The sequence below is a fragment of the Equus caballus genome, chromosome X (assembly GCF_041296265.1).
Source record: "Equus caballus isolate H_3958 breed thoroughbred chromosome X, TB-T2T, whole genome shotgun sequence".
Classification (NCBI taxonomy): Eukaryota; Metazoa; Chordata; class Mammalia; order Perissodactyla; family Equidae; genus Equus; species Equus caballus.
Genome location: NC_091715.1, coordinates 29,544,214 through 29,565,490, shown reverse-complemented (window position 1 = coordinate 29,565,490; position 21,277 = coordinate 29,544,214). Strand labels below are relative to the sequence as shown.

The 21,277-nt window shown below is 35.9% G+C and overlaps 1 protein-coding gene across 1 annotated transcript in view; it reads right to left on the bottom strand.

Moving 5' to 3' along the window:
• CFAP47 (cilia and flagella associated protein 47) overlaps positions 1-21,277 on the bottom strand; it is a 423,229-nt gene that overhangs the window by 356,254 nt on the left and 45,698 nt on the right. Inside the window, exons 14-19 of the mRNA XM_023634518.2 lie at positions 16,982-17,198; positions 16,429-16,670; positions 10,644-10,774; positions 7,534-7,656; positions 6,220-6,351; positions 2,052-2,129 (exon numbers count right to left, since the gene is read on the bottom strand). Coding sequence (XP_023490286.2) covers positions 2,052-2,129; positions 6,220-6,351; positions 7,534-7,656; positions 10,644-10,774; positions 16,429-16,670; positions 16,982-17,198 — 923 coding nt within the window. The remainder of the gene's footprint in view (positions 1-2,051; positions 2,130-6,219; positions 6,352-7,533; positions 7,657-10,643; positions 10,775-16,428; positions 16,671-16,981; positions 17,199-21,277) is intronic.

Genomic DNA, 21,277 nt, shown 5'->3' with positions numbered 1-21,277 from the left:
TATAAGGAATGTTTATTGAATGCATCTTAACTTTAGCTTATATGCCAGGCATACGCCTACACCACAAAACTTTGTAGGATTCCTCCTTCTGGTAGAGTTACTATATATACCCTACTATTCCTTAGTAAAAGAATTACATATAACATTAAAAGAGAAAGAGGCAACAGTAGCCTAATGTTGAGGAAAATACTACATTAAGGTCCACTGACCACTATTTGTTTCACTTAAAATATCAACCCAGTTCTACAGGTGAAATCTGTAAAATCCAAAATGGGTAATGAAAGTTTAATACTTTATATATGCAAAAAAATCACTCCTCTTATCCCATTCTGGCTTTTCTCATATGCTCATTTGGATAAAATTTCCTAATTGTTATTAAGATACATAGTCAACACCATACAGTTATTAGATGTGTTGCTGACAATATCTGGTGATACTAGAATATTGTTTTTAAAGGGCAGATAGGCAGCTATGTTTAAAATCCAACATAATTAGGAAATATTGATAAATACATATTAATGTGAAGTTCTATAAATTACTCACTTGTACCATAACATGCAAAGCATGCCACAAATGTCTTTAATCTGAGGAAATAAAGTAGTGAAAGTCTCAATACTTGTCTAATACTGTTCAAGGAGGGACACCATAGCAATGGAAAAAACACGGTGGACACTATCGACTTTAATCTCCAGGAATTGCCATAGTCTTGGACAAGCTAGCTTAGTATCTGTCAGTCTATCTGGACTTATCATGCCTTCAACACTGAAAAAAATAAAGGTTAGAAAATTATAACTTAAAGCCAGACCCAGAATTGTGGTGAGGCCATTAAAGTGCAGACTAGTAATGAGGCCCTACCTGAGGCAACCAGCAGCCTCATCAATTTCTGCTCAATTTAGTTCAGCACCAGAATGGTGCTAGGTGCTGGGGTACTATCAGGAGAAAAAAAAAAAGTGCAGACAACCTGAAAATGATAGACAATTGCTATGCTGGAGATGTTCATAGAGTTTAAGATGTTCGTAACATCTCACAAATGTCAAAATGGAAGGACATATGGGCCTGCTTTGAAGGATCAGGGAAAATTTCTTTGGGTAGATGAGACCAGATCTAATTCCTTAAAGGCTGGCCAGAAAAAAAAGCAGCATGTGCGTGTGCACTCTATCAATCGTAGAACAACATTTTACCAGGGTATAGAATAATTCAAAAAATAAATACGACTACAGTTCAGAAAATGCGAAACAAGAAAACAGTGAGATATCATTTTATACTCAATAGGATTGTTAAATGTTAATTCTTACAATACAACTTATGCAGCAATGGAATGTGAGTCAATGGAAACTTGGGAAGAAAATATGGAAATTATCTCATGAAGTCAAACATGCACATACTCTACATCTTAGCAACTCCACTCCTAGAGAAACTCTTGCTTCTGTACCTCTGAAGATATGTATATGAATATTCATAGCTATAGTGTTTGTAATAACAAAAAACCAGAAACATGTAATTAGATGGACAACGGAAGGAGTTTACAAATTATAGTATGTCTACACAATAGACTATTCAGCAATAGTGACAAGGAATAAAATACAGCTCCACACAACTTAGATGAACTTTGGAGCCACAATATGTAATTACAAGTACCTCACCAAAGACAGTACATCTTTGTTATAAAGCTCAAAAATGAACAAACTAAATTAAATAATGAATAGTTAAGGAATTCATACATATGTAGTAACCCAATTAGAAAAAGTAAATGGGTAATAATCACAAAACTCAGGAAAGTAGTTATCTCTTAAGAGTGGTAGGATCATGATGAAGCCTACAGATGATTTCATGGTATTGGTAGTGTTCTGATACCCAAGTTCAGTGGTGAATTCAACCTTCATTTACTATTCTGCTTCATCATTTATATGTATAGTACATGTGTTAATTTCAATGTGTCAAATTACTGCAAAATAAATTTTTTTAAACATAAATGGGCTGACTAGGGACATATAACAAATCAAAATTACCACACTCACAAAATTGATTACACAAATAGGTAACATACTCACTGGATCGATTTCGACATCAGCAACTTCAATAGATCCACCAATCCTAAGGTCTATGACATCTGCACGGTGAATAGCAACCTTATTGAGAAGAAATAAAAAACACTTTAGAAACCACTTAAAACATACTCACACACTGCTGAAGTACTACCTGGCATTTATGTAACATTTTATAATTTAAATAATCATAACATATTATAAATGTCACAAGATTTATTCTAGCAGTTGTCATCACACTTCTTATGCAGAATTGATATTCCTAAGAGGAGTGAATGTTCACCTCTTACAAATCTCCACCCTGAATGGGACCAGGCGACAGCTTGTGAATTTGACTGCAGAGTTCTACCCACTTGACGAGACATTACTGCCTCAAACTTTCTGTAACCCTTTTGTATTTACCTAATTTCAATCGATTATTCAAAATTAAAACAAACAGAAAACTAAGTGCAAACATACTTCTTCCCATAGAAAGATACTAATTTCCACAATGACCATAATAATAATGAGAAAAGCTAAAAATTGCCGAGTATATGGGCCAAGTATAGCACTAAATACATTATCTCCTGTTTAATCCTCAGTATTCTGTGAGGTCACTACTGTCAAACCCTAATTTCCAAGTGAGGAAAACTGAGGCTTAGAGAGGCCTTTTTCTTGAGATCACAAAACTTGAAAGCAGTAGCAGCTAAACTTGAACCAAGGACTTCCTAAGCACTCAATTTCTTTGAAGAAAATTAAGATAGTGAAATAAGAATTTAGCTGTATAATTCCTACAAAATAAGAACTGTAGATTAACTGAAAATATAATTGTCTAAGCAAAATCACAGAAGCACAAAAATAGCATTCCCTGAAAGCCTATCTATAGAAGAATAGGAAGCAGTCAAGCTCTAAATTTAAATCTAAATACATATTATATCTAAGAAAGAGATATGAGTGCATTTCACTCTTTCCACAGAACCAGTAACAAATTTTATAGGCAAAGAAACCACAAATACTCTTTTTTCAGAATTATTGGGGAAAGCGATGTGCCATCTACATAGTTTTATCAACCAAATTGCTGTATTCATAATAATATATGACTTCCACATTTTATTTAAAGAATATATAATACAGAAACAAAATACTTGACTAAAATCATAAAAAGCATGATTTAATGATTCAGAGGAAATTACAAATCGACATGTTCTTCATTGATGAACCCCATATATAAGTTTCAAGTCCCCATGGCTGCCTTTTACTCATCTCCCCATCATTTGTCATTCACTGAAGATTCTTGCCTGTCATAACCCATTCACCACCCTAGCCCACTGCTCCCTTGACCTTTTCATCTTTAGAGACTTAAACTATACCCTGGACAATGTCACCCCTCACAAATGCAAGACCTCTGAAGTCATACATTCATCTATCCCTCTTGCTCACAACCTTCTCTCATCCCTGCTTTCTCACTCATTTTCAGAGACAATAGTTCCTGGATGTCACACGTCACAGGGACTTTCAAGTCTCTGGTGTGTGATGTTTTCCTGATCAGCCCCAATTCGCCTGTCTCCACTTTCTCCTTTATTCAACTTCTTCCAAAGTTTATCATTTCAATTTCTCACTTATCAATATATTCGGCCCACTTACCCTCATTTTGATCTTCACAGGGGTAATAGAAATAATCTCTATCATCTCTAAAATTAATCCTTAGCCTTCAGACCAATATGCACATGCAATGGCCTCTTTACCAGACATCTCTACATGGAGATCCAAAACGTACCTCAAACTCACAATTTCCCTCTAAAATCTGCTACTTATCCTCTGATCTCTTTCTCACTGAATGTTGCCACCACCAATCTCACTTTTGAATGACCTATTTTATTTATATGTGACCCCGTTTCAATCACCAAGCCACATATATGCATCTCTTAAATTTGACTAGAATTTGTTTAGAATCCTACTTCCTAAAAGAGAACACCATCTTCTCTTGCCCAGACATCTTCACCTGACTACTAACTCCACACTCAATCTTGCTGGCCCCAGTTTACTGCCTGCTCTATAACCAAAGTGATCTTTGAAAAATAAAAATCTTGTGAAATCCTCATGCTTAAAACTCCTAGCTCTTAAGATGAAGTTCAGACTTCCTAACGTTGTTGACAAGGACCTGTATGACCTAAAACTTACACAGGTCTCTAAATACACCTTTCCTCACTCTCATCCATGTAATCTATAATCTAGTCATGCTAACCTTTTATTATCCATGCAGTCTATAGTCTAGTCACGCTACGAGCATTTAAGGAAGCACAAATGGAATGTGTCAGGCATAGGGGCAAAGAGATAGCTCCCTTAAATTCTCTTTCCTCCTCTCCTCCTCCACCCCACTATCATCCCTTTCATCTGGTTGATTCTTTTTTGTTTGTTTGTTTGAAGATTGGCCCTGAGCTAACATCTGTTGCCAATCTTCCTCTTTTTTTGTTTTGCTTCCCAAAGCCCCAACACATAGTTGTATATCCTGCTTGCAAGTCATTCTAGTTCATCCATGTGGGATGCTGCCACAGCATGGCTTGATGAATGGTGTGTAGGTCTGAGCCTGGGATCAGAACCAGTGAACCTCAGGCCACCAAAGCAGAATGCACAAACTTAACCACTCGGCCACAAGGCCTGCCTGCATCTGGCTGATTCTTAACTTCAGGTGTCTTTTCGATCTATCTTCCCCTAGGACACTGTTCCTGACCCTTTAAGCCTGGGTTGCAAACCTCTCCTGTGTACTCCCTTAGGCTGCTGCATTTCTCCATCACAGTATTTACTGCACTATATTCTAATTTTCTTTTGAATTGTTTGTATCCTCCACCAGATTGTAAGCTCTTTGAGATCAAGGACCCTGGTTATAATGTTCAATTTTGCATCCCTAGCATCTACAACAGAAACTAACACACAATGTGTGCCCAATAAATGTGTGTTAAATGGACGAATAAGTGAATCTCACTATGTTATACTGTTAAAAAGGTAAGCTTTGTAAAAACAGCATAATCCTCTAAAATACAGTGGAAATTAATATTTTAGTAAAATATATATTATGGTGGCCATGTTTTTTATTTTTTCTAGAATATTACGTTTAAAAATTCTGCCCAAATTTCAGACCATACACCACAATACATAATCAGACCATATACCACAATACATAATTTATAAACACCTTTCAATACATATTTCTTTATAAAAGTAAGATACAATAATTAGGTTGTTTGTTTTGGGGCCAGCAAATCAGTATTTATCACATTAAGCTAAATATTATTTAAGAATTAATTGTTATGGGAAATGGAAGGATAAAATGAGGGATAAATCTAAAGCTACTCATTTTGATCTGACGACAGTGTAGATATTATTTCTTAATGTGAGTAAATGCACACAGTTGATCATCAGATTGGAGATCAAGAATATTCCATTCCTTGAGTTTAAAATAAATAAAATTTATCACAGACAAGTCTTACATGTTTTATTTATTCTGTTTAATGGACACTTAGAGAAGCCTCTAAAATCAAGGTAATATCTTTTCATTTACTAAATTTCCAGAACATAAAATAGCAAAACATTTTATGTGGGTTATAAAATCATATAGAATTTGCCTACAGTTCATATAGTCATTAAAGCTATTTAGAATTAGCATTCCAAAACTGATTACTTTTTCCTAAGGTATCTAATTAAATAAAGTATCTAATTAATGCCATGAAAAAAGCCATCCTTTGCTCTGTGAAGGCTTATCACAACTTAGAGATGCCAAATATCATTCTAATTTCACACGAAAAATGCCTCATATTGATTACAGGAATTCATTTCAACTTAGTCAAAATTTCCATTATCTAATTTCACCAAAAATATTTTCTACAGATCCTCTTGCCAAGTTCTGCCAACCATTTCTACAACAGATGATACAGGTAAGGTTGCTTGTCGTATAGATCTTTAAAAACTGCATTTTTTTTTTAGCGCTAACTCAATTGCTAGAAAAATAACAGAAATCTTAAAAATACTCTTTGGTATCATAACATTAAAATCCAATCCCGTTAGAAGAAATCATTAAAACATGCTTTCTAAGAATAAACATGGATACAACATTTTACTACTATAAATATCTTCAATGACTAAGCAAATAACCACACAAACATATCTAAGGTGCAAACACACAAATGTATAAACATACCTTTGCTCTTGTATCAAATTTTTCTGCCACGGTAGGTGTACAGGAGATATTGAGAACAGTCAGCCCTCCCAATGGAATTATACCTTGTGATGGAACAATATTAATGGTAGACAAAAGACTCTGGTCACAAACCTGTAATTGAAAATTTGCAGAAATGCTACATTATTCTTTAAAGGTATTGTTCCAAAACTTTCATAGGAAAGCTTCCAAACTACTACCTAGAGAGAGGACCCCCAGGCACAGGGCATAAGATGATTTTGTAATAGATTTTCAAACACCACATACACAAATAGTTTGAACTTCAACAAGGATTTACACCCCTAACCCAGCAAACAGAACTTTCAGTAGTGGCATCTTCCAATTCAAACAGGATGATGAAATTTATCATCTGAAGTGTTTTCAAGACCTCACAAAATTTACAAAGATGAGATATATCTGTTAGAGAAGATGCCAAAATTCTAGATACTGCTTTGATAGCTTGCCTTTACCCTGATCCTAAAAACTGAAAGCAAAATTAGTGGGGAGGCAAGATGATAAAGTAACCTCCTCTTTTTTATTACTTCCTTGATATCCTAATGTCTAAGATCTCATTTTGACCTTTAGGAAAGTTATAAGTAACTTACCAAAGGATTTATGGTGTGGTCTGTCAGAGGTCAATTTAGGCCTATCTACCATACTTTAAGTCAGAATAATTTAAAGGGAAATGGGTTAAGATATTTTTGGGGATAAAGGAACAAATAGACTTCAGAACTAATTCTGAAGTAACAGTAGAAAAGAGTATCTGCATTTGTTTGTTTGGGCAGAAGACGACGTAGATATAAAGCTTGAATGAAAGATCTTAAATGCTAATCTCTATTGTCACTATTGGGGGATCTTAATATATTTTTCAGTAGAAAAACTCTGCTACCACTTTAAACAACCACCCCCCCTGCAATTTAAATCAGGAGCAACAACTATAAATAGAGCATCTTTAGAACGGTCTTGATCTAGGTCCCAACTGCTACCCTAACAGTCCTGATGACAGAGTGGAAATGAGGAGAAAAGGAAAAGCTCGTAATTAAATATGGAGTGTAACATCAACAATGCACATTTTTTAAAATGTTTTTTTCAAATCATCTATCTTTTTTTTCAATAAAACAAAATAACAGACAGGAAGAAAAAAAGGGGCAAGAGGAGAAGAAAGTCTCATATGAAATATCTAAAATCAGCATTAGTTTATAAAGGCTAAAGTATTAATGCCATAGTTTTCATGGCAAAAAATTAATTCAAATGATAATATGATTTGATTCAGATAAGATTCCAAGAGTACATTACCTTGAAATAAGCATGGTTTTGTCCTACATTGTGGAGAATGGCTTTCCTCCAAGTTGTTAAACCTTGAGGGCTATTATTAAAGAGTATTCTTGGCTCGAAAAATACGACCTTGGTGTGAGCAAACTAAGAGGAGGAAAGGGAAAATGCAATTAAAAGAATAGTAAATGTTTATTATCACCTACCAGATAACTCAAAATTTTTCAGTTCATGGAAATTTCTAATATGAAGTGTTAGATTTTATGATGTGCTTAAGAGGAAGGAAAATAGAATGGAATATTTAAAATGTACTCCTAAACTGCAGAAGGCAGGGGGAGTAAGATACTCTATAGAGGAAGTAAATCCACGACTGAGAATCATGTGTTACCATGTGCTATGCAAAAGGAAAGAGTTCAAGGGTCACGTAAGTATGGGAAAAAAATGTGCCAAATGAGACAGGGATGTTTCCACTAGAAGTCTTCTCATAGTGCTTAATATGCTGATAATGTACACTTTGCTTATCTGAGAACAGGGAGGTGGTTCACTGAGATCCACAGAATTACTTAGGCATAGGAGTACCCTCATCCCACACAAATCACTTCACAGAACTAGCGCATCATAGAACACTTTTTGGAAATGTTGATATTATCCACCACTCCCATTTTACAGGAAAGCCAACAACAGCCAAGGGGAACTAGAACCCAAGTTTTCTAATTCCTCATTCAATGCTCTTTATACCAGACCCTATTGTCTTCATCTATGATATATTATTTCGTATTGTCTTAGGAGGCTTTTAACACATTCTTATAATTATTTGAAGAACGTGATTTGGGTAATTGGAACAATAAATTTTCAAACAAAGCTAACAGAAGAGAAAATGGTCAAGTAAGTCCTTCATAAATTAATGATAAACTGTAAATGAACATTTTAGTTAATCACTTCATGTTCCTTCATCTTTACTTTCTTAACACTCCACAGTTTATTTAACTTTAAGAGCTTCAAAAATTTATTAAAAAATAATCTAATTCATTATTCTGATATCTCAGGGTTTTTTTTTTTTTTTTTTTGAGGAAGATTAGCCCTGAGCTAACATCTGCCAATCTTCCCCTTTGTGCTCAGGAAGACTGGCTCTGAGCTAACATCCATGCCCATCTTCCTCTACTTTATATGTGGGATGCCTGCCACAGCATGGCTTGCCACCAGTGCCATGTCCACACCCGGGATCCGAACCGGAGAACTACGGCCACCAAAGTGGAATGTGCCCACTTAACTGCTGCGCCACCAGGCCGGACCCTCAGAGTTTAATTCTTAACAGTCCTAGTGTAGGGAAAGCAGGAAGCAAATTTTATCAAAGGGTAACAGCAAAGGCTGTGGAGGCAGATCGACCTGGATATAAATTCCAACTAGGGCATTTTCTACATGTGTGAACTTGTATTAGTTAATTAACCAGTTTAATCTTCCATTTCCTCACCCATCAATTGAGTTATTAGAACACGCCTTATAGAGTTTTTGTAAGGATTAAATTAGATAATACATCACCAGCATTTAGCATCGTGCTGACACACAGTAATTAATAAATGGTACCTGTTATTAATGCTGAGTCTACATTACTAAATTGCTCATCTTTTATCTGTTTAAAAAAATACACATGGGGTGTGTATGTGGGCAAATTTATATTGGCAAACTTGCCAAACACAGTTATGTAAATAACAGTTAAAGAACCGTGCTCATATGTTCGCCAAAAGAAAGTTACAAGCACTATTATAACAGAATTATATATATATATATTATATAACAGAAGCACTATTATATTAGCTAAAAATATGAAAGAATCCAAACCCCTACCAGCTGTGTAATGGAGAAATGATGGTATAGTCACACAATGCGATACTATTCAGGAATGAGAATAATCTAGTACTACGTACATCAGCATAGATGAACCCCACAAATAATGATGAACAAAAGAAGCCAGACACAAAAGAGAACATATGGTTTGATTACATTTATATAAAGTTCAAAACCAAAATTAACCTATGCTCTTAGAAGTAAGGATAGCGATGGCCCTGGGAGGGACATGTAGTGACCGGAAATGTGGCCTGGGTGGGGGGCGGTTCTTTTGTGATGCTAGCCATGTTCTGTTTCTTGATCTGGTTGATCTGGGTATGAGTTACAAAGGTGCTATCAGTCTGTAAAGATTGAGGGATACATAATTTATAACACGTGCACCTCTCTGTAGGTGTACTATACTGCACTTCAACAGAAAGTTTTAAAAAGAATAATAAGAGATTTAAACAGTGAAAGCACTAGGACCCAGCTTATTTCAAGCTTGGAACAGAGGAAAGAGCCTACTGATTTCTGACTGCCACTTGCCATCATTAAAGTGGATGAATCTGTCATCTCTTAAGGCCATAAGCTCCTTCGTAGCTTAAATATCTAAGAGCATGATTACGGCCTAGAGATAGTGATGGGACTTAGCAAAACAGCATTTGGCTTGTGGTAAATTACTAAGAACACTGGGAGAGAAATTTGGTACACAAGTAAAGTTGATTCTTGGTGATTAAGAGGTATAAAGTTAAAGCTAAAGCTTTCTGGGATCCACCACAGAAGGGAAGTCAAAATTACATATTGCAGCTTTCACTTTACTCACATATTCATTACAAGAAGTATATTCTAAAAAAGAAGAATTTTCCATATTTCCTTGCTTATGTAAATTACATGATCCATTTCATATTGAATTATTAATTACAACTAGAACACTAAAAATGCAATACAGTAAAGCAAAAATATAATTTTCTCTATTTTTCTTCAATGTCTATTAATGAAATAATTTAATTTCAAGTGGCTCCCATGGTATTACATATTTATAGAGGCTCTAATAACAATCTAGCATTCTTGGCACAAAAGTCTTAGACTTCTGAGTTAATTCTAAATAACACAACCCCTTTTTTAGCAAAGTCTTCATTTATGGCAAAGAAGTGGCTCCAAGAAGATGCTAAGATAATTTAGTTAACTACGTATTGCATGCAGAATCAGTCTTTACTAACATAGTATGTATACTCAACTATATACACTTATGTATTTCCAAACAATTCAGAGCCCTCAAAATAAAAATCATATTCAAGAGAAATCATTACATGTGCAACACATTTTAGTGTCTGCGTGTTTCCTTCATTGACGTGAAGAGTAAATTCCCCCTTTTCTGGAGCATTGAAACCCGGCTGCCATGTTACTTCACATTCCAATGAGGAGAATGGTTCAACAGTGCCTAAGAGGATTTAGAGAGAATACGACATTTACCACATTTTAATTATAGTTATTTTTTTAATATGCAAAACAAGAGCTGGCATAAAAATGTAATGACATTATATAACAAATTATTTAAATTAAACTCAAAATACAGGGAAATGCTCCATGACAGATTATCAAATGAGTATAGACCTATAGACTCTGATTAAAATCTAAAATACATACCTTGTTTCCCAGTTTTAATAGGCAGATCAAAATATTTGACAAAAAGTATGACAATATTTTAGCAAAAAACAGAAATTTATCAATGAAGCAAAACACTCTAGGATTAGAGATGGCTTTACACATAGACAGTAGAAAATCATTTGTGATCCCTGATTAAATGTCCCCTCCATATGTTTCCTAACACTCTAAAATACTTACTAACATCAGATACTCATTCAGTTTCAGAGGGAGGAATTAACATTACCAGAGGCTTTCTTTTTAAATGTTCACATCCCTAGAGACGTAACTTCTGATGTAGCTCTTAGTTATTAACACATTTCTGTAATTCAAATGTATTGAGAACCCAGGAGGTATCAGGCACATTGGTATGAGCTGCTTTATCTGTTTAAATTCATCATCTCCTTTGGAGCAAGAAAATAATACTCAGTAGAAAGAATGACTTGGAAGTTCTTGCTTTAGGAAGAGAGGATCGCCTGAGATTCAAAAACACAGGACACTGAATGGAGAATGAGTGATCATCACAAACAAACTTTGCTTTGGGTCAGGTTGACTCTCACGTGACGGTAGTTTCCTCAATCTTAAAAACGATAGTGTCCACCTCCTACTTTTGCAGTGACTATGTAGGGAGATAACAGCACATGTAAAGGAATTAACAAAGCATGTGACGCCTAGAAAGCACCCAGTGTCACATATTATTAACATTCTGGAATGTCAATACTATGGTAGGCACAGTAATTTATAAAAAGAAGAAAACTGGACACAGAAGAGCTAACAGTCTAGTGGCGGGGTGCAGCAGGATTATATTTGTCTCTAAGTAACAAAAAGTCCTGTTACAGTGGGTTAGGTAGATAGGGGTTTATTTATCTTATGCAATCAGAAGTCCACAGATAGGTTATTCCAGGGTTGTCTTAACAGGCTGACAATGCCTTCAAGGAGCAATGCTTCTTCTAGCTTCCTACACTATCACTCCTTACCATGTGGCCTTCCTCAGTGTGGAAAGGTATCACGGCATAGTGGTAAAAAGAGCACAAATTCTAGCGTCAGATTCCCTGGTTCAAATTTCAGCACTGCCCCTTACTAGCTGAGACCTTGGACAATTTAGTTAACCTATGTTTTTTGTTTGTTTGTTTTGTGAGCGAGATCGGGCCTGAGCTAAGATCTGTCGCCAATCTTCCTCTGTTTTTGCTCGAGGAAGATAGTTGCTGAGCTAACATCTGTGCCAATCTTCCTCTATTTTATGTGGGATGCCATCATGGTGTGGCATGATAAGCAGTGCTAGGTCCGTGCCCAGGATCCGAACCTGCGAACCCAGGGCCACTGAAGCAGAGTACACAAACTTAACCATTATGCCACTGGGCCAGCCCCAAGTTAACCTATGTTTAACACAGTTTCCTCATACATAAAATGGGGATAACAGCCAGAGAATCATTGTAGGGATTAAATAAGCTAATATATGTAGAAGTACTTCAAACAATGCCTAGCATCTAGAAGGAAGATGGAGCTAAAAGAAATTTCTGTCCACATCTCATTGGCAAGAAAGGCTGGCGAAAAGAGATTTCTACATAAAAACATTGTTTCCCCAAACAAAGTGAGGGTCCTGAAAGGAAGGGAAATGAATATCAGATATATCAGATATGGGCAACATCTATTACAAAAGGAGATGGATATAAATAAATAATTGTAGATGACATAACAAGTACACAATGGGAGCAGAAAAGAAGGTGGGGAGGGAGTCTAAATCGGCCCAAGAAAGTAGATGAAACTTCATTATAAGGAGATGGCATTTGACTTGTGACTGAAGGATGAGCAGGAACTCTGCAGGAAGACAAAGTCTGGGGGAAGTGTAAAAGTCAAGCGACAGTGCTGGAAGAGGGTGGTGTGTGGTAAAGACTGTGATGGAAAGTAACTTTGGCAAAGATTCCACGCTATATATATAAAGACACCGAAGCATGCTGAGAAGAGTTGAGAGTAGCACAAGGATCACAGACCCATGTTGAGGGGTCAGCAGCTTGAGGCGAATATTTTCCCTTCAATCAGAATGGCTATATATTTTTCTCCAAGAATATTATGCATATCAGAGGACAGGAGAAATCAGCTAGATGGATGGATTGAGCAAGGCTCGGATTGGCAGGGCAGGTACCACAAATGGCCAAGGAGTGAGAGAAATGAGAAAGATAGTGAGAGTGAACTGAATGAAGACAAGTTTGAGGATTGAGCGGACTCAAGGGTTCAGTAAGGTTAAAGACAACAAGAATGAAAACAACAAAAAAAAACGAGCAGAAACATGAACAATACCTAATGAATAAGTCAAATTAGAAGTCAATTCTATCTTAGAAAACAATCCACTCTTACATTCAAACACAAATCCAAAATATATCAGGCCTCAGGGAGAAAGGATAATCACAACATAAAATTTAATTTAGAACTATTCATTTTAGTTTACAAAAATATACAGAGGGATACAATTAAATGTATTATTCAGGATGTAAAACTAATATAACAAAAGGGATATAAGAAAAATGACTTGATAAAGAGATTTATACCAAGAGGCAAAAACAAAACTGAGTAATTATTATATGAATATTCTGAACACCGAAAGGAAAATGGTATTAGAGAAATCTACACATATAAATTATGCATACTTTCCTCAATGCTATATTAAATAGATTTCAGTACTGTATCATTTGTGTTCTAAAAAAACTGAAAGTACTTAAAAGCTAATGGTATTACTCATATTAACACCCTATTTTGAACTAAATGTCTTTATGTTTTTGTGCTTTGATTAAAAAAATGGAAGAGGTGTTATGAGAAACCCAAAGAAAATAAAAGCAGATAGTAAAATCTCTCCTGTAAAAATAAAGTTCTAAAGACCATGAGAAGCATAACTGGTGCTCCAATTATAAGACAGTTGTAATTCCACTTCTCTTTTGACCAAGTAAGCATCGTCATGGCATTTCCATAGCAGCCACAAGGGGGAAGCCCAGCCCACTCAGCCCTGGTTAGGATGGAGAACCACAAGGAAAAGCGCCCGCGCAGCGCTCTGTGCCTTTCAGAGGCTTTTAATGCCGTGTCACGTGCTTGATCAGAAGTTATAGCTGGAATGCAGATAATATAACTATGGCTGTTGGATACCTGTTCAAAACAACTCGAGGTGGTTTATCTAGAATCTCGGAAATCTGCAGAAACATTTTCTCTTTCTTTTCTGATTATTCACTCAGCTTTTCTCTAGATTGGGATGGGACCCAGTATTACCAGTATTAACAACAAAAAAGAAGAGCTTGGTCACATGAATCTGCTAAATATTGATGGAAGTATACCTTGAATACTTTAATAAATCATAATCTGGGATTGTGCTAAATCAATCCAGGTTAATAAAAAGATGAAATATGCCTATATCAATGATCTCCAATGCTTATGATGGGACGGTCCTACTCTTCCACTTGTGAAATTTGTCAACATCTCCACCTATAGATCCACACTAAAATTAAGTGAATTTAAATTAATAGTTAAGTTCGTTTATAACACTCCCTGTTAGAGAAACTGGTAGAGTTATATAAAAATCATGATTTGGAAATGACTGATATAAGAAAATATAACTACGGCAAGATTTTTACAAACCAGGACTCTTCTACGATTAGAAGGATCATCTATTTAGATCCCAAATGAAGACTATTCCTAAATCAGAGATGAAGAGGGAGGGATGGGAAGGAAAGAAGAAAGTAGGGAAGGAAAGAGAGAGGGAAGGCAGCAGGGAGCAAGGAATTAATAATAGACATGGATGGCAAGAAGCAGGACAGGCTGTTACTACTCTGAGGACACTTTCAGGACAAAAAAGAGTCCAAACAATTCTAGTAAATTTTCATAATCAAACAGCTGCCTACCCTTCGCCCAGTCATTATAGGAGTTTCCCATACATTTAATCTTTATGAGAGATATTAGACTCTCCATTTTACAGATAAGGAAACTAGTGCTTATATAGTACTTTTCTTAATATCACGAAGCTAGTGAGAAGGTAAGACAAGTTTTGAAATCAGGTCTGACTCCAAAGTGTGTTTTATTTTCCATTCATGCAGAATTGCACTTTAGCTGGTTATCAAGCACTATACGAGTCACTGCAGATACAAACATCCAGATCTGGGGTCAGCCCCGTGGCCAAGTGGTTAAGTTCATGTGCTCTGCTTCAGTGGCCCAGGGTTTTGCTGGTTCAGATCCTGGGCGCAGACATGGCACCCCTCATCAGGCCATGTTGAGGCAGCATCCCACATGCCACAACTGGAAGGACCCACAACTAGGAATGTACAACTATGTACTGGGCGGATTTGGGGAGAAAAAGCAGGAAAAAAAAAGAAGATTGGCAACAGTTGTTAGCTCAGGTGCCAATCTTAAAAAAAAAAAAAAAAAGATGCAGATCTTTCCATCTAGCTGGAAAGGCATGACATGTCCAGAAAACAAAGATACTGTATTAATCATTCAACTTCTAAGTTGCCATTTTATTTCTTTAAATGATAGGTTGTGTCCTCATGAGGTCCTCATAGCACATCACAAAGATGTTTGCTGAATGTGACAGGCTACTAGGTAAGTGACAGTTTAGTAGTTACCAGGGCTCAGTTTTGTAACAGGTACATTATGTGGAATAATAAAGGACAGTTTTAATTTCTTAGTGTTATTAATTGGATTTTATTACCTGTGTTAAATATTGATTATAAAGAATTCTTAGATCCTTCTAAAAGAATTCACAATCTAACAAAATATAAGTCATTCTGAATCATATCTTATTATCATTATCAAACTAAAACTAAACAAAAAGTAGTTTTTATCAGTCTCTATGATAGTTAATTTTATTTGTCAACTTGGCTAGGCTATGACCCAGTTGGTTGGTCAAACATTAGTCTAGATGCTGCTGTGAAGGTATTTTTTAGATGTGATTAACATTTAAATCAGTAGACTTTGAGTAAAGTAGATTACCTTCCGCAATGTGGGAGGGCCTTGTCCAATCAGTTGAAAGCCTTAAGAGAAAAACTGAGGTTGCTCTGGATTCAAGACTGCAACGTCAATTCTTCCCTGGGTCTCTAGCCAGCCAGTCTGCCAACCTGCCCTGCATATTCCAATTTCAAGCTTGCCAGCCCACATAATCGTATGAGCTGGTTCCTTAAAATCTCTCTATCTCTTCATCTCTCTCTCTCTGTACATACATACATACATACATATATATATATATATATATTTCCTATTGGTTCTATTTCTCTAGAGAACCCTGACTAATACGGGATCCATATTTTAAAATCAAATTTATATATTTAAGTATGTAAAAATAAATGCCCCAATGACCAAATGTGATTTACTTCTATGTTCTTAACACCACTGTACAGTACACACTCAATAAATGATTAATGCCTGAATATATGAATAAATGGATGTCTAAATCAAACAAATAGAATAAACTATTACCTTTAGCTGGACGAATGGAAAATGCCATCCCTCTTCCTTTGTTTACCGGTTGCCATTCAAATTGTGCAAAATAATTCTGACGATTATACAACCTGACTGTCCCCCGAAAACATGTTTTCACCAAGAAGCCTTGTGCTCTCAACACTAGCTCATTAGAAGATAGCTCAAGTCTTACTGGCAGGACAACTGCCATCACTAGGATGTGCCCACTGGGTATATTGTTCACAGTAAAGGTGAAAGACCTGGAACACAGCAAAAGCCTCCAAACTTAACAAATAGTTATTTGCAATTACAGAATTCAGTTACATGTAAAAATGCATATACTGTTAACATCCACAATTAATTCTTAGCAAGTAATACATCAAAATAATTATGAGTGATAATTAGACTACCATTGAAATATGAATCTACAAATCTACAAGTTGATTTACACACAGTTTCTATGTTTTGAGACCAAATATAACATATACTACAATTATTTGGGCAAAAAAATACATATTCTACAAAAGGACTTTTTGATTCTAGCATGCAGAAATTCGAAAATAAGTCCTACTTCCAAAATTTTCCCATGGTGGCAGATTCAAATTTCACTGAAATGTAAGTACTGGCTGTAGGTGGAATCACATATGAAAATTGGTTGGTTTTCCGAAGTTCTTCCAAATTAACATCTAACTGGATCAGAACATGAATAGATAGCATGTTAACAACATGCAGTAGATGAGTATTTGTGGAATTCACACAAACATCGCCAAAGTTAAGGACAGAGGGCCCTGAAAAAAGGAAAAATAAGTTAGTAAGTTTCATGTTGGCAAATGTGTTCATTTATTTATTTTTTCTGTTTTCATGCTATAGTTTGATCAATTAATTTGTAAAAAAATGGTACTTAGAAAAACATTTATTATAATACCAGAAATTATTAACCAAGCTTTTAATCTAAATGTCCATAATTTGATGTTTGGAGATTATTGGCTAAAATTCAATATAAAATATATTCTGATTATATGGAAAATTATATACGAAAATTAGTAGCACTCATTATAACTCAACTAGTACACTGACTGGATACTCCAACACCCTCTCCACTCCCATCGATACATTTATGTTCACTTATCCAGAATTTACAGAAATTGGCAATTTTCCCACGACTCATTGTTTAAGTTTTCCTCTTTAAATGCCAAAAGTTTTTATATCGTAACAATTTTATTAATTATAAGTCTTATCCTGTTTTTATAACAGCTTGGTTTAATTATAACTGATATATAGTAAACTGTACATGTTTAAAGGGTAGAATTTCCTGAGTGTTGACATATGTATACACCTGTGAAACCACCACCACAAGCAAGATAGTGAACATCCATCACTCCAAAAAGCGCTCGTGTCCCTTTATATTCTCTCCCTCCCACCATCCTCCATGCTCCCCCTTCCCAGACAACCACTCATCTGCTTTATGTCACTGTAGCTCATTTTTCATTTTCTAGAGTTTAAGTGGACTACAGTATGTATGGTTTTTCTCTTTCTTTCACTCAGCAAGTTCTCTGAAGATTCATTCAAGATGTTTCATGTACCAATAGCCCACTCCTTTATATTACTAAGTAGTTAAGTATTAGTCCATGATAGGTGAATGTTTGTCTATTCACCTGTTGATTGACACTTGGATTGTTTCCAGGTATGGTCTATTACAATTAAAGCTGCTAAAACATTTGTGCATAAGTATTTGTTTGAACATAAGCTTTCATTTCTTTTGGATAAACATCTAGGAGTGGAATGGATGGATAATATGGCAGATATCTGTTTAAACGTATAAGAAACTGCCAAACTGTTTTAAAGTGGTTGTATAATTTTACATTCCCACTAGGAGTGTATAGAAGTCCCAATTCCCTCGCATCTTCGGCACCAACTGAAATGGCGAGTTTTTTGTTTTCTAACTTTAGCCATTCTAATATATTTATAGTACTATCTCATGGTACTTTTATTTTGTTTCCCTTACAAGTAACAATGTTGTGCATCTTTCCATGTGTTTATCTGTCATTTATATATCTTCATTGATGAAGTTTCTGTTCAAATCCTTTGCCCACTTTTTAATGGGCTTGTTTATTTTCTTAAAACTGAGTCTCAAACGTCATATACATTCTAGTCGCAATTCCTCCATCAGATATATAATTTGCAAATATTTTCTCTCAGTCTATGGCTCATTTTTATCCTTTTATAAGTATCTTTTGAATAGCAGAAGTATTTAAATTTGGTCAATTCAAATTTATCCATTTCTTCTTTTATGGATGTTTTTTGTGTCATATCTAAGATGCTTTTGCTTTCCCCATGGTCACGGATATTTTTTCTTATCCTTCCTTCTACAAGACTTATGATCTGTTTTGATTTAGTTTTGGTATATAATATAAGATATGGATACAAACTCTTTTTTTTTGAGTGTGGCTCATGTGTTCCAGCACTATTTATTGAAAAGAATATACTTTCTGCACTGTATTGCTTTTGTAGACTTTTGTCCAAATTCAGTTGTCCCATATGTGTAGGTCTATTTCTGAACTTTCACTTACGAGTCATTGGTCTATGTGTCCATATTCATGTCAATACCACATTGTTTTGCCTACTATAGCTTTACAATAAATCTTGAAATCAGGTAGTATTTTTTTTTTTAAAGATTTTATTTTTTTCCTTTTTCTCCCCAAAGCCCCCCAGTACATAGTTGTATATTCTTCGTTGTGGGTCCTTCCAGTTGTGGCATGTGGGATGCTGCCTCAGCGTGGTCTGACGAGCAGTGCCATGTCCACGCCCAGGATTCGAACCAACAAAACACTGGGCCGCCTGCAGCGGAGCGCGCGAACTTAACCACTCGGCCACGGGGCCAGCCCCGAAATCAGGTAGTGTTTTATCTCTAATTTGTTTTCCTTTTTCAAATTGACTATTCTAACTATTTTGCATTTCCATGTGAATTTTACAATGAGCCTGTCCATTTCTAAAAAAGATCTCATTGGGATTTTGATGGGAATTGTGTTGAATCTGTAGATCATATGGATAGCTTTTTAGTATCTTTTATGTGTCTGCATAATTTTTGAATATATGAAATACAGTTATAAAAACTGTTTTAATGTCCTTGTCTGATAATTCTAACATATATATATCAGTATTAGGTAGGTTTAATTGATTAATTATTCTTCTCATTATATGTTGCGTTTTCCTGCTTCATTTTATGCTAGTAATCTTTGTCAGATATAGCTAAATTTTATCTCAGTGGTGCTGGGTATTTTTCCTATTCCTATAAATATTCTCGAGCTTTGTTCTGAAAGGAAGTTACTTTGAAACAGACTGATCCTTCCAGGTCTTGCTTTGATGAAAGTTACCTGGGTACAGATAGTGCTCTGAATAGTAATAACTATTCTCCACTACTGAGGGGGGCACTTCTGAGCACTCGGCCCCAGTGTTCCATGAACTATGAGGGTTTTTTCCCAGTCTGCCAGGTAGGAACTTTCAGTCACTATTCCTGGCCTGTATGACTACTGGATGATTCTACAATCCTTTCTAATGGGTTTTTCCGTACCTCTACACAGTTTCTTCACATCCATGAGCCGACCAGTATTTTTTGGAATAACTGAAGGGAACCCTTGGCAGAACTCTGAGGTTTTCTTTGTGTGCAGCTCTCTCTTATCCTATACTCTGCCCTGTGAGTTCTGGTTTACTCGATGACCCCAGTCTCTCAGCAAGGTCTCCTCATCTCGAGGATTCCATCAGGTTCTTCCGGGTTCCTTCTCCTTGTGCAGTGGCCTGGACAGACTCTCACAGCAGTAAGCTTCGGTAAGGCTCATGTAGATTTTTCCCTGTCAGATACCATCCACCTTCATTTCCTGATATCCAGTATCTTGAAAATTCTTGTTTTATGTACTTTTGTGTGTTGTTTTTGGTTGTTTCAGGTAGACGCGTAAATTTGGTTCCCGTTACTCCAACTTGGACAGAAGTTGAAGTTTCCCTGCCTTCTTAAACTGAGTTGATAAGTTAAACTTTATGAATGTGTTAGTGTCTGTTATAATGAATATCACTTACTAGATGCTTAAAAGGTCTTTGTTGCCTATCTAAACAATAAAGACCTTGGATTGAGGATCCAGAGTCTGGGGCCGGACATGGGGATAGGATGGGACTGAAGAGCATGTTACAGAGCATGGGGACTCAAAAACCAGTGTGAAGGGAGAAAGCTGGAATCAGACTCAAACACGCATTCCTGGTCTCCAGAGAGTAAATGCAGACAGACATAGACATGGGACAAGAAAATAGGAACAAAATATGAGGAGACACAAAACATAGCGAGGTGTCCTGACACTGTATCCCTGGCCAAAGGGCTGCCTATAGGAATTAGTAACCTCAAAAAAGAAGGGTAGGACCTGGAGAAGGGACAATCTGGTTTGAATAACAACAGTCCTTAGAGCTCCTGGAATTTTTTTCCTGTCCGTCCCAATGGCCCTCACCAGTATACATGGTAAAATCTTGGCCATTGGATTTTAATTTTTATGCTCTCTTACATTATGATAAGGCTATGAAGCTTCCATTCTCTGTGCTCTGTTCTCCAGCTCTTCACAAAAGAGAAATACAATGTATGCGATAAGTATTGCAGATTTTAGAATACTTCTATTCCACATTTCAAGAATGTATTAATTGAGTAAACACAATCCACTATATTCCACTGCTAATTAAAAATAAAAATGTTGACAAAATCCATAAAGTGACTATCAGAAACCTTTGAAAGGTATCAAATATGGACTGGCTGGGGATCTCATAAATAGAAAGATGAACCTATGGTGAATTTCCCTGGGTTATGATCTTGGCCTGGGTACTAGAGTAGCCT